We start from the raw sequence: 15,539 nt of genomic DNA on the forward strand, positions 1-15,539 counted from the left end.
CTGTTCATCCATCCATTCACTTAATTCCTCGCGATAAGATTTCCATCGTTCATCTGCTTCGTTACCCTGTTCGTTCACCTATTCACTAAATCGGTCGCAATAAGATCTTCGTCGTTCATCTTGTTCGTTAACCCTGTTCATCCATCTATTATCTTCAGCCCCCATGATAAGATCTCCGTCTTTCATCTTTTGCTCATTGATCGATCCAACGGTTCTTATGCATTGCTGCTTGCCTACTGGGGATTAGGTCGGTATAGCCGACACTGTCATCCTTAGAGTTTATGAATGGTTAGGTCAGAATAACTGACACCATGGCATACTCCAGTAGAGGACGGATAGGATGGGGCGGAAGAGATTAGGAAGGATAGGATGATTTTATAATAGCTTGGGGACCTGATTGAAGTAAGACATGTTCATTAAAGTTGTAAACCTAAAAGTATTCAAAACACCAATTTTATAGTGTCTTCACATTAAATAATAATTTAACCTCGATGCACAATCCTAAGAAGAATGTACTAATTGCTATCATAAGTAATAATATAAAATAAAAACTCTAACTTCGAGACGAAGTTTTCTGAAGGGGGAGTATATGTAATGACCTATCTATAAATATAGAGAACACAAGAATAATAGCAGGCATACGATGCATGCATATGATAGCTACATATGCATGTGTCGCATACACTGCACTCGTATTTATATACTAAATTAACTATAAGTATTAAATATCATGACACTTCTTAGAATAGAAGTTCTACTCACCCATCAACACCCATATTGTTTAATATATCATGATTAATGGGTAAATACTAAATTTTAAAATGTAAAACATAAACATAACTATAAAAGATAGATGTTAAAATTAAGCTAAATCCTAAAGATGGCTATATAATTATATATTTTATCCCACATTCCGCAGCTGAATACTTGGCATGGAAGCAGTATAATGGAAGCATGGGAAAATTGGAACCGTGAACATTCTGGAAAGGCCACCAATATCCCTCTTCTTGCATGCTGGGCGATATGGATTGCCCGGAATCAGGCAATCTTTAACCTTCGAGCCCCACACTGGCCTACCATCCTTCAACACACCATTGCAGATTATAACTTGATTCCTGAGGATAATAACCCGGGACCTGTTCGCATCCTAAAACCCTTGGACATTGACAAAACAAAACCATGGGCTTTCTTCGACGGGTCTGCACAAGAAGTGGGTTGTGGGGGAGGAGCTGTATTATATATCACAGACACACACAGCTACAAAATTCAAATCCCCCTAGGTAGAGGAACTAATAATTTCTCTGAATTATGCACAGCCAAATACCTCATTCACTTTGCCATTCAAAAACAATGTAGACATCTTCAGCTGTTTGGAGATTCCAAAATTGTTTGCAATTGGCTGACTGATTCATCACATTGTCATGCATTTACATTGAGGCACATTTTAGATGAGGCAAAGCGTCTGATTACTTCCTTTGAATCTTTTGCTTGTCGTCACATCTACAGGGAACAAAACACCATCGCTGATCATATCTCCAAAGAGGCAGCGCACAGGCAAGGAGACAATTGGCTGATACAGGAGGAAATCGAAGGGTCATTCTATCAGCATTATCATCGACCCTTTGATGATCAGATGGATAATGGGCACTAAAGCCCAATTACAGATCTACTTTTGTCTTTTTGATGAATATAACTATAGATCTACACTATGTTTAGTTTTTGAACAACACTTTATTTTGACATAACAGTTATATATGGCTCTCTGCGTAGAGCAAAAGAATCTTATATTTGAACACTGATAGTATACAGTTATTAGACTGCTCCCTGCGAGGAGACAACTGCTTAAATTTTGTTTATACAGCACTGCAGCCAGAATATGTTGGGCAGATCTGCCAATACTCGAATGCTTCGGCATATACAAAATGTAATTTCTTAATCTTAATAGAAATTACGACTTTTTCCCAAGGGAAAAAAATTATATATTTTAGATTAATAATAAATTAATAAAATGATTAAAAATATATATAATAAATTAATTAAAGGAAGAGTACTTAGTATAACCTTAGGATCTTTATATTAAAAAGAAGTATTTTTATTAAATCATAAAAGAAACATATTAATTACATGACATGGAAGGGTGTCATGAGGAGGCAAAGTGGTGGGCTGCTGGTGGGAGGGCGGCCACCACCAAGAAACATGATATAAACCACAGAGAATTTTTTTTGAAGGGGGCTAGGGAGGAAGAAAAAGAATGAAGGAAGGGGAAACTGAAGGAGGGAGGACATCCATAAACCGGAGTTACCAACAGGAAGAGTGCGGATTGTTCTGAGGTTTCTGGGCATGGGGGAAATAGTTTGCTTCAACTAAGAAGCTTACTGGTCTGAGTAGCGAGGTTCTGCTTAGTTTGGCTGGGTGGATTCGGTCTTTTGGTAACTGAAGCAGGGTAGTTGGAGGCATCATCAACTGTAGGTGCACAGGTAGGTACCCTCATCAAAATTCTATTAGTTAATTTGTAAAATTTTAGGTAATTAATTACAAGCTCATGATGATAAACCATTTATTGTATTTACAATGGCTTTACGGTCCTTTCATTTTTGCTTACACCTTAGTATAGTTTGATGCTCTTTACCTCTGCAACTTAGATAGAAGCATTAGGTTAGTGTTGATTTAGCAATTCTATTTAGCATAGCTATTTAGATGGTTAGTTAGGGTATGGTGTGGTTTATCATTACATGTTGTTTTCTTCATTACTGCAGTAGAGTAGCTCTCTTTTAGGATAGATTTGCTCTTCTTCCATCGAAGAAGTAAGCTTCTTCTGACCCTATAGAAGTTTGGCTTGGAACCCCTGGGGTCTTTTGTTAGATGAGCAGTGACAACAGGCATGACCTTCACTTTTACTTGTGCATATTTCACTGTCACCTCCAAGTTTGTACGAATCCCGGGTTAATAAGTAAACCTAGTAGCCCTGGGAGTTGCAGCATTTTTGGCGCCATTGCCGGGGAGGTGTCAGAGTAGAAGTGATTACTGCTTTTTCTTCTATTTCTAGTTTCCAACTTTCTTCCATTAGTTTATTTCTGCAAAAGTAATCTAGTTTCCTCCTTTCTTTCAGTTGCCATTATTTGCTTTCCTTTCCATTCTGCAAATAGTTTTCTTTCTGTCAGTAGTTTTTCCTTCAATCTACAGTTTCATTTCTGCAAAGTACTTTCTAGCCTCGTAGGAATAGGGACAATTCAGGGAAATTACTGTCAAATACCCCCACTGCATCCAATAGTCAACCTTCTCTCTTCTTCGATGACTGTGAACTGGAATAACGTTTAGGTGAGCAACCTTACATATTTGAAGAACCTACAGGGGAGGAAGAACCCATTCTTACTGAACCAATGGCTGAAAACCGAAAGGATAAAGGGAATAGAGAGAGAATTGAGGGTGCCTTCCCCATCAGGGAAACCAATGGGGACACTAAGATGAAGAATATAAGCCCCTCTGCTCTACCTCATTTCCATGGCTTGACCACAGAGGACCCTGACACTTTCCTATTTGAGTTTGTTGTTATATGTCGAACCTATGACTATACAGATGATGAGAAAAAGTTAAAATTGTTTCCATCTACCCTTAAGGATGCAGCATTGCACTGGTTCATGGGTTTACCTGGAGATAGCATCACAAATTGGGCTAAGATGCAATAGGATTTTAACAACAAATATAGGGACTACTGTAGGTCAAAGGATACTAAAGAAAATATTTTCAGGATGACCATAGGCCAGGATGAATCCTTAGAAGACTATGAAGAAATATTCCAGCTCAGGTACAAAAGGGCCAGTGCACACTTGACCCTGAGTCACTGAAGCTAGTCCTGCTTGGAGGAGTAAGGGAGGATCTTCTGGATACCTTACATATGATAACAGGAGGAGATATCTACCAATTACCCTATGAGGATATCAAGTATGTCTTTAGAAACCATTCTAGGGAAATCAGGAAAAAGGGTAGGGGTAGTCAACCTATGGCCAGTACATCATCCTCCAACTCATCCATCAAGGGTGAAATTGGAAATATGTTGGAAGATTTCAAAAGTGATATGCTGCAAACCCTTGCCTTGCAATTGAACACCATGAACATCAAAAGGAAGTAAGAGGAAGCAGAGAGAGCCTTGGCCATCTTTTGTCCTAGATGCACCAAGAGGAATCCTAGGAACGAATGTCCATTGAACTGTATTAAGATTTGTTGAGTCTGTGAAGAAAACCACTCCACAGACAAGTGCCCTTCTTTACCTGGACTCAAAGTTGTATATCAAGGAGTTGAAAGGGTCATTGAGCAGCTTTGCTACATCAACCAAAGGAGACCTCCTGGGCCTAGACCATGCCAGTAGGGTATGCAAGGGTCATCCCATGCATATTACAACCCCAACCAAACCGCAACTATACGTTCTTGGGGACCCCCTACTCATCATTCCTGGTCTACACCCCCTCCTTGGTCCTATACATCTCAGTATCATTCCCAGCCAGCCAACCAATCATTTCAACCTTATGTTCAGCCACAACATCAATGGAATACCCCACTCCAGGGGTGGAGGCCCCAATTCAACAATGTTCTAGCCCTATTGCCTCCACCACCTACCCAACCACAACCCATGCACTCTGCTCCACCCAAGCAACCCCAGATGCCTGCCCAGCCAAATCCAAACCCAAACAATAGGTAGGCTCAACAAGTATATAGGGGAGAGACATCATACCCAGCTTATGCTATAGAAATCCAGGAGATCAACTTAAGATCTGGGAAAATTCTCCCTGATAACCAACCTCCCTCTCCACATAGGGAGGTTGAGGAAGAAAGACAGGAAAGCAACATTAAAGTAAATCCACCATTTACTGAGAGATTAGCCCAACCACTCCAGCCTACCCCAGAAAAAAATGAACTTCTAGGAGAATTGAAAAATCTGTGTAAAGATCCCCCTTTTCCAGGCAATGAAGGATGTTCCCATTTACAATAAGTTGATTAAGGAGAAGTGCTTCAAGCATCCAGGAAGAAGAAAAAGGGATGCCCCTATCATTAATTCCATTGGCCAGTTGTATAACTTAATGCTGGGGCAGGTAATATGTCCAAAATATTTGGACACTGGAAGCCCTATAGTAGATGTGCACATCAATGGTACCATTGTCCCACACACTCTGATTGATCTTGGGGCTGTCATTAATGTGATGACCAAGGACACCATGCTCAAGCTTAACCTCCAAAGGTCATTGAGGAAGACCACAATAGTTTTGCAACTTGCAGACCGTTCCACAGTCACCCCTAAGGGAATTGTGGAGGATGTGATGGTCTTCATTGACTCCTTGGAGTACCCTGCATATTTCCTAGTTCTCCAGCCTAAGGCTAAGCTTACTGGTTACCCTCTCATCCTTGGGAGGCCATGGTTGGCCACAACTGATGCTTACATTAGTTGTAGAGCTGGGAATATGACCATCAAGAATGGGCATATGGCCAAAAAGTTAGTCCTATAACCTCCTGCTCAACCTACCCTAGAGTATGATTTACCTTTATGGTTGGAGGAGGAGGAAGAAGATGAGGTTTATTCTGCCCAACTTTATGCTTTGGAAGCAACCATAGGAGGAGGACAACAAGATGAGGATGACTTAATTGAACACCTGCTCCAAAGTCCAACTCCTAGTTAACTACCATTAGAAGAAGAAGGGAAACCCAGAACAATCATCCAATTGACTTATGCTTGGCCAATTCCAACCCACTCCATGTCAAAACCATAGATTTTTGCCCAGAGAAAACTTTGAAAATTATTCCATCTCTTTCTACTTTAGAAGAGGAAAATCTATACAACATGTTGAGAGAAAACCTAGAAGCCTTCGCTTGGAGTTATAAGGAAATGAAGGGAGTACATCCCTCAGTGTGTACTCACCACATACACATTAAAGAAGGTTGCAAGCGAGTCAGAAAACCACAAAGGAGGATGAATCCAGCTCTTAAAGACATAGTCAAAGAAGAACTGCAAAAACTACTAGATGCAGGATTCATTTACCCTATCTCAGACAGTGAGTGGGTCTCTCCTTTAGTGTTAGTTCCCAAGAAAAATGGTAAGTGGAGGATTTGTGTTTATTATAGGGAGTTGAACAAAGACACAAAGAAGGATCATTTTCCCCTACCCTTCATTGACCAAGTGCTAGATGGCCTGGCAGGGAAGAAGTTTTTTTCCTTCCTAGATGGATTTGGTGGGTACAACCAAATCCAAATCTGCCCAGAAGACCAGGATAAGACCACATTCACCTTTCCTTGGGGTACTTTTGCCTATAGGGTCCTTCCTTTTGGCCTATACAATGCTCATGCCACTTTCTAGAGAGCAGTCTTGAGTATTTTTGCTGAATTAGTACATGATGATGTGGAAATCTATATGGATGACTTTACACCTTATGGCTATGATTTTCAAGAAGCCCTAACTAACCTAGGAAAAGTATTGCACAAATGCATTGAAATGAACCTGTTTTTCAATCCAGAAAAATGTGAATTCTTAATGACTGAAGGGACTGTGCTAGGTCATTCAATATCTCAGCAAGGACTGCAGGTGGACCCAAACAAAATAGCAATCATTCGAAGGGTCCCACCTCCACAAAAGAAAAGAGATGTCAAGAGTTTCTTAGGGTTATCTGGATACTACTGAAGGTTCATAAAGGACTTCAGCAAGTTGGCCTCTCCTTTGTTTGGGTTGTTGGCCAAAGATTCTGAATTTATATGGTCAAAGAGTTGTCAAGAGGCCTTAGACATTCTAAAGGGTAATTTAACCACTGCACCAATCTTTAGAGGCCCAAACTGGGCCCTCCCTTTTCATATTCATGTTGATGCATCACACAAAGCCATAGGAGCAGCCTTAGGTCAGGAAGAGGAGAAATTTCCCTATGCCATCTATTTTATCAGTAAGAACCTATCAAAGGCTGAGCTAAACTATATTGTGACCGAAAAGGAACTCCTGGTTGTTGTGCATTCATTAAACAAATTTAGACATTACATTACAGGCTATCAAACACTTGTGCATATTGATCATGCTGCAATCAAATGGTTAATGAACAAACCAGATGTGAATGCTAGAATTATAAGATGGTTTCTTTTATTACAACAGTTTGATCTAACTATTATTGATAAGCCTGGTAAGGAAAATATTGTTGCGGACTTTCTATCTAGGATGAATCTGCCTGCAGGTGAAGAAGGAATGGTGGATGACCAATTACTAGATGAGCATTTGTTTGCTATTTCAGTTCTCTCCCCATGGTTTGCTGATATAGCAAACTATTTGGTATCAGCACAATTCCCACCAAACTTGCCCTCCAAAGAAAAGAGCAAGATAGTTAGGAGAAGCACCCTCTTCACCTGGATTGGGGGCAATCTGTTCAAACTTGGCCCGGATCAAATCTTGAGAAGGTGTGTAAGGGAAGAAGAATTTTTTGACATCCTTCTTACTTGTCATGATGGGCCTTGTGGAGGTCACTTTGCAGCAAAGAGGACAACATTCAAAGTGTTGCAAGCAGGTTATTATTGGCCTACTCTTCATCAGGATGTGAAAAAGTACATTAGTCAGTGTGATCGGTGCCAGAGGATGGGAAAGCTTGCTCCAAGAGATGAAATGCCCCTACAACCTCAAGTGACTTTCGAGCCATTTAACAAGTGGGGCATGGGCTTCATTGGGCCTATCAACCCTCCTTCAAAGAAAAAGCAATACATTGTTGTGTGCATTGATTATTTGACTAAGCAGGCTGAAACCAAGGCGATTAAGGCAGCAACAGAAGAGAAGGTGGCTGAGTTCCTAAGGGAGACTATATTCTACAAATTTGGGTACCCTAGAGAGCTAGTCACAAACCAAGGCAACCAGTTTACCTCCAACATGATTGAAGAACTGCTCAGTCATCACAAAATCAAGCATAGGACCTCCACTCCTTATCATCCACAAGATAATGGGAAAGTGGAGGTGACCAACAGAGCACTTGAGAACATCTTAACCAAGGTAGTGAGTAGTAGCAGGAAGGATTGGGCAGAGAGACTAGTTGAGGCCACCTGGGCCAATAATACAACATGGAAGACCACCACTGGATTAACACCCTATAAGCTGGTCTATGGGAAAAAGGCTTTGTTGTCCATTAAGTTTGAATATAACACATTGAGGATGACAGCGCAACTAGATTTGGATCTCAGTCATGGATAGAAAGAAAGATTGTTCCATTTGAATGGATTGGATGAATTCAGAATGCAGGCCCTCCTACATACATAGATAGTTCAGCTTCAGAGGAAGATCTGGCATGACAAACATATCAAGGAGGAGTAATTTCAAGAGGGAGACTCGGCATTGTTATATGATTCTAGGTATAAAGATTTCAAGGGCAAGATAAGGACAAGATGGCTCAGACCTTATGGGGTGGAAAGATGCCATGATAATGGTTCAGTGTAAATCAGAACTATATATGAAGAAGCCATCCCATTCCTTGTTAATGGACACCGATTGAAAATGTACAAGAGGCCTTTATCAAAACAAGAGTTCATTGACAATATCAATAAGACAGTGATGATGGTGGAGCAAGTTCCAGCTCCTCCCTCATCAGGGCACTGAAAAAGAGAAAAAAGAATAAGGATTCAGGTGAAAACCTCCATGAGGCGCCTGAGTCCCATATTTGGGTTGAAAACCTCGTGAGGCGGCCCAAGGATGAGAAAAAAATGAAAAAGAGTAAGAAGATCCCTGGGTGAAAACCTTCCTTGAGGCGCCCAGGGCAGATATCTAGGGTGAAAACCTCTTTGAGGCAGCCTAGGTGTTTTTCAAAAAAATATAATAATAAAAGAAAAAAAAGGAAAAAAAACATAATTGTTATTTGCAGGTGGGTGAGAAAGACAATGAAGGAGCGAAGAGAAGATCCAAAGGGAACCCTGCCTCACATATATTCATCTCCTCCACTCCTTACCATGCATCCCTCCATCAATTACATTGTTTTTCACTTCATTGCTGCAATTCAGGTGAAGATTTTGTTTTCTATACGATCCCCTGAATGGCAGATTGGTTAGGTACCCAAAATTCATACTAGACATAATCTAACTAATCACCTCAACCATTATAATCACCCTATCCCACAGAATATCAATCATCAGCTGCAATGTTGTCACTAGGATGATCCAGGAGCTCCACAGCAGCAACAACATCAAATATTCAGTCACAGACACCTGCAAAAGCCAATAAACCATCAGCAAGTAGCAGAGGAAGAAGAAGAATGACCATGCAGCAATGCAACACCTCTGATCCTCGACAAACTGTAGCATGGCATCAAGACCACAGGTAAGTATCCCACTCACTCACTCATATGAATCATTTGATCAAAAGTTGTAAAGGTTACGAGGTAGTTGGTTTGTAAGTGAAAAGGTGGATAGCTAACTTGGCCACCAGGGTGTCCTCTCACACATGGCTACAGTCAACTCAAAGAACAGAGGAGGAGTAGGACAAGAAGTGGTTAACTATGGATTTAACAACTGTGGGAGCTAATTATAAGGAGTGGGAATGATGAGGTGGTATAAAGGGAAACAAAACATTGTTTGCATGCATTCATGCATTCCACCTCCTTGAAACTCTCTCACTCAAGTAGCTCACTTAACTCTGGCCACCGATTGGAAGCAAGGATCCATCATTCTGCAAGAGAATTCCTACAAGAATAGTCTACAGGGGCTATACACATTCGATAATGCTATATTGTATCCCTTTTAAGACCACGACGCACAATTAAGTCTGGTAGAACGTGTGGAATAATTACGTTTTAAATGCTAAAACAAACGAGTTGACAGGTTATTAAATATTTAGCAACCCGAGGAAGGATAATCATTTTCCTGGTTATGGGTAGTTATAATCGAGTATCTCATTAAAACCTTTCTCACGATCCAAAGTCATTTCACAAAAGCTTTCAATCTTAATTACTAGATATCGTTTGCACTGATATATCTTGTCTATCTCAGGAAAGCGACAAAAAACATGTCCCTAAGAAAGGTGATCCGGAAACAGAGTAAAAAAACCATTGTTGAAGTTGAGTTTACAGAGATGGCTCCTATCTTTGCTGATACAGTTTGTGATGCTGTCGGAGGTGCAATAGCGTGCGAAGTAATTTACAATACACTGGAGGATGAGCATCCTAAAATCACTGTTATGAGAGCAACAACTGACTCAAAAAGGCCTTCAAAACTCCAATGTAGAGATGCTTCATATTCATTCCTTCATAGGATAGGATCAAGGGCTAAAATCCTCCCATATACAGATATGATCAGGGGGGTGATTGAAAGCCTTATAATTGAAGATAGACAGTTCAAGAATTCAAGGATGGAGCTCATTGGGTTGTTTAGAGCATAGAATCTGAAGAAGATGTACCACATACCTGATCCCCAGGATATCTACGACAATACATTTGTGGCTAACTTCGCAAAGAAGAATCCAGAACCCTTCAAGCTAATTCAGGGTTGGAGGGTGTTGGACAACAAATTCAAGTATGACAAATCGGGTATGTATGCTATAGCCTCTTTGGCAAACCCCTACAACTATGCAATAGCCATGTTATGTAGATTGTATGGGCTACCCAATAATACTAAGTTTTCAATTGAATGGATTCCTTTGATTGATGCTTGTGTTAATTCCCATATCATGAGTTGGCATTCCATCCTATCTGACAACCTAGCCACCACCATTACCGAATATAGACACAAGAAAGCCTCCTTCTCAGATAACCTCCCTCCCTTCTATTTTAGTGCCTACATTACAGATGCTATCTGTTTTTACACAACATTTCCAACAATGGCTTGGAAATGGACCTTACAAGATCCTTACCCAATCCATTTTAGTCATAAACAAATATGGGAGTCACATTATATACCTCACTTCTATAAGATATTCCATGTTGTTGTGTTGCCCCTGCATCAAATAATTTTCAATAAGAAAGCCCCTAGGTTCTCCCAAGAAGCTGCAGCAGACATTCTTACTGTTGGAAAGTATTTTATTGAAGAGTGGTTCACCTATATTAGGGTTTTTGGTAGCACAATTGATCCGCACGTCCTTCCTTTATATGTTTCTGATAAGTTATTAGGAAGAGAGATTGCCTACCAAACTGTGGGAAATGGCCTAACTAAAGTTCTCAAAGACGGCAATAAGTCATTATGGCCCATTTTCCCAGTGAAATGTGGTTCTTTTTCTTTAGCCAATTTTTTTCATGCCACTAAGGAATCAACACATATGGAGGCCCTCAGGCTTCATACATTGCTTAAGAGGCAATTTGATCCAAACAAAGTGGGATATAATGTCACTATTGGAGTAAATCTCAAGCCATAAAATCATGATGATAATCATTTTGAGAATTTGTTACAATCAGCCGTATCCTTCGAACAAGCGTTCGAATGGGCAAAAGCGAATCTGAAACCTGAAGATTTTCAAAGATTTCAGGAATTCAGAGATGAGAGGCTCCAGGTGATCCCAATGCATCTATTAAACCTGAGGATAAGCCTACTCCAAGCATCATTGTTGTTAGTGGAGGCCATAGCTCTCAAATAGACTCTCAGGTAAACACTGAGAAGACACCAGACACAGGGAAGCCCCAAGATGCCGACAACACAACTGAGTCCAGCAGGAAGTTAGCTGAGAAGCAAGTGATGAGCATCCCGATTACAAAAATCGGTTCAGAGACCAAAGGCGGTAGTTTGGAGCAGGAGTGGGACCAATTTAATCAGAAATTTGAAGGCACTCATAAAGCCCCAAATGCCCAAGAAATAGAGGAATTCAAAACTCCTCCCACATGTTCAAAATGATATAGAGCCCAAGTCTGTCGACAGATAATCTACACCTATGGAGGAACAAGCAACAACGTCCTAGCATATTAAAATTATCCCTGCTTTGCCCACATCGTAGAATGTTCTCAAAGTGATTGAAATACCTCCACTTGATGTGTTCTATAGCCCTCTCCACAAGGATGTAGTTAGAAGGCAGAGGAAAAGGAGAAGGGTAGATGCACCTGAATTCCCACCTGGAAACGAGCCCATGGACATTGTCTGGAAGGACATTCCTTTCAATCCGACCGAGAACCTGACAAGACTATCACAATTCACGGGAGCATACACATCGACCACTATGGACAAGGCTACTGAGGTCTTTTCTAAGGGAGAAAGAGGAGAGAATTGCACAACTCGAACAAGAGCTCGAGGCAGAGAAAGCAAGCGCAAACAAGAAAGTGGCGGAGCAACTAAAGCAATTGCAGCAAGACATGGAGGTCCTGAAAATAAGCCATGAGGCCGATATATCGGCCAAAAACATGCAACTCCAGGAAATGAAGCAATCCATGGAAAGATACAAGGACGTTCCCACTACTAAGGAGTTCATCAAAGAGGCCTTGGAATTAAATTCCCTTCTGGTGAGACAGCAAGAGTATTTCTACCAAAAGATGTCGCATATTACTCCCTATCTGACTACTAGCGACCAGCTGATAGACAAGGCAATTGACCAGAGAACGGAGTTTAATGATTTAAACACCAGAATCTCTGAGTTCATTGAGTGGCAGGAAACAAAAGATGGAAAGAAGGCCAATCTACCCGAGATTGAAGAAACTCATAAAGACATTCTCTTTACAGATTGGGATGCCAGAATCAAACAGGCTGAGCTAGCAGTCGCAAGGGCAGCGAGAGTATCAAAGAACATCATCAAAGCAGTGAACCACATCCTGTTCGCCACCAATCTCATCAAGGAAGGCAATACGAAAGAAATGCTTGATTTAACTGCTCTGTATAAAGACTGGCAAGAAAAGGCGGGGATTCAGAGAGAGGCAATTGTGAAACTGACCACGACCAACTGGGAGTCATATTGGCAGTATTTGGTTAAGCCACATAGCTAGATTATGACTCTCAATTATTCCCTTCACATGACTCAAAGGATGTTTCCATCGCTCACTAATGCGATCTTCACCAAACATCTCAGGACTCATTTCGGGCCACCTCCTCAAATTCAATCGATGACCGATATTTGTGATTTAAAGGACAAGATGGCAAACAACAAGTCATCCTCTTAGTTTTGTTTATTTAGCCTCTGTTTATTTTTGGAGTTAGTTACCTAGTTAGGAGGAAGGTTGTTTGAAACCTCCTCAAATTTTGTATAATCTATTTTTACACATTTAGTTAGAGTAGTATTTATACCCTTCTCATGCATTTAGAGAAGGGTCCAGAGTTTTATAAAAAATAGTTGCAAAGAATGCACTTTTGTAAGTTTGTGAATTCTTTGGTGAAATGATGGAACATGATCGTTTCTTTTAGATATCAGACTACTTTCCTTTGTTGATGCACTTTTGTAGTAAGGCAACCACCTTCTCCAGATTATACTCCCGAGTCTCCCGAAGTTCATTCTTTGATACAAAAATTGGAACATATATCCATTTCTGCAAAGAAACCATAGAGACCTGAAGTATTTGAAGAGAGTGTTACCTCCTTATTACAACAAACTGGTGTATTGATTGGACTGCAAAGTGAGAAACTTGGGATTACCCATTTCGAGTTCCCCATTCCTCCACAACGTAAGAAAGTAACTTCATCAACATCTGAATCAAATACTAGCGAGATCACATCACATTTCCATCCATTTACTCCTACATCCACTTCTATCCAATCCACGACTTCTCAAACATCCACTTCTCCAATTAGTACTACAATTATTAGTACTAATCCAGTAGTAAGTTCTTTGCCATCTATACCTACTTCTCGACCGACCTTCCCATTTTCCCAGTCCCCAACTCAAGTTATGGCCAATCAACCTTGGACAAATCATGGTGATGTCCTAGTTGTAAATCCAAATGCACTCCCAGCAAACCCAGGAAAATGGTTGCCTAAGTATAAGCTTGATGATGCTCTCCCAGCCAAAGAACATCTAAATAATTTTATGTTAGCCATGAATCTTGATGGGGTTGCACATGAAGGTGTTGTAATCAGACTGTTTCCTTATAATTTCCAAGGATTTGCTAGGTCTTGGTATTTTTCCCTCCTAGCAGGTTCAATTAGAGATTGGGATACTTTTCAAGAAGTGTTTCTTGCAAAATTTGGTGATGATAGGACCGCATCCTTGATCAATGATCTTTCTAAATTGAAAGCTAATCCAGATGAAAAGATCAAAGATTTCAACTCTAGATTTAACAAATTACTAAACAAAATCCCAACTACCTCTAAACCTATTGTAGATGTACAAATAGAATGGTATATATCATCTCTACCTTCTAATATTGCAATTTTTGTAGATAGAGCCAATAAGGCTACCCTTGTAGAAAACATGAAAGAAGCCCTGTCTGTAGAAAGAAGAATCATAGCTTTGGAAAAGAGATCACAAACAGATGAAAGGAAGACCAAAAAAGTGACATTTAAGGATGACTCTAAGAAGAAGGCTTCAAAAGACCCTTTCGATCTTGAAGGTCTTCAGAAAGTGTTAAAGACGATGTCCAATGAAATGGTCGAAATTAAAAAACAAGTTGCAGAATCCTCTGCTCCTAAGAAACCTTTTCGATCATTCAAAAGGAACCCTTCTTCTACGTCACAACCCCCAAACACCATTTCAAATGTTGAATCTGACCAAGAAGTAGAAGAAGATTCGCCAAACGAAGAGGAAGCTGAAACAGAAGAAGAAATTGAACTAAACGGGATGTGGGATTTTATTCTCCCAACTAAAGAAGAGGCACAAGCAATGCCAGTGACTACAAGAAGCAAAAATTATCCTGACATGTCTATCACAAATCACAAGCAGAAAGTTGCTACTCCTGCAAAGGAGAAAACAATAGCTAAGAAATCTAAGACTAGCCAAACTGATCCTATCCCTCCAGATTCTCCAAATGCCTCAAAAACATTGGTAATCTCAGACACGGTCGAATACAATATAGTGGAAGACATGAAAAAGACTAGAGATAACATCTCGCTGCATGAGCTCACTAAACTCAAAAAACAACAAAAGATTTTATTAAGGGAATTGAAAGCAGTTCCAGTATCCCCTCTGCCATCTGCTATAGTTACTCAAGCTACCTACAATATGGGAAAACCTCCCTCATCCTCAAACAAGGTAGATCCCTTAGATCTAGTTTTGATTGGTGATAGGTCTATTTCTCATGTTCCTCCGTTTCTGCTCACTTATGAAATTTTCAACAGGAACATTCACGACTGCCTTGTTGATTCAGGAGCCTCCTCAAATATAATTCCAAGGGATATGTGTACCAAATTGAACATTACACCTCACAAATCTGCAGTGCACATAGTTAAGCTAGATAGGACAAAAGTTGAGGTGCTTGGAGAAATAGCATCAGTCTCAATCAGGCTTTCCTCTAATCCAAAATTTTCCCAAATAATTGATATTCTAGTGGTCAATATCCTTGAATTTTATGGTTTAATTCTCAGTAGGGACTGGTCTGAAAAGTTGCACAGTTATTTCACAACTGATTGGTCTCACATGTGGTTGCCACACAATGGTAAACCTAACCAAATCAGGGTAGACCGAGAGAAATTCATGAAATATACGGTCA

At 40.3% G+C, this 15,539-nt stretch overlaps 1 protein-coding gene across 1 annotated transcript; it reads left to right on the top strand.

The window, feature by feature from the left end:
- Positions 1-946: 946 nt before the first annotated feature.
- LOC149226058 (uncharacterized) lies at positions 947-1,651 on the top strand. The gene has a single exon (XM_089380090.1). It carries the CDS (start codon positions 947-949, stop codon positions 1,649-1,651), a length of 705 nt encoding a protein of 234 aa, XP_089236216.1.
- Positions 1,652-15,539: the final 13,888 nt, after the last annotated feature.

This window comes from Pinus tabuliformis, chromosome J (assembly GCF_031772625.1).
Source record: "Pinus tabuliformis cultivar Carrire ecotype Pingquan chromosome J, CPIR1, whole genome shotgun sequence".
NCBI lineage: Eukaryota > Viridiplantae > Streptophyta > Pinopsida > Pinales > Pinaceae > Pinus > Pinus tabuliformis.

What these genes read in the sequence shown, in the direction of transcription:
- LOC149226058 (XM_089380090.1), top strand. Translation starts at nt 947, where the DNA reads ATGGAAGCATGGGAAAATTGGAACCGTGAACATTCTGGAAAGGCCACC.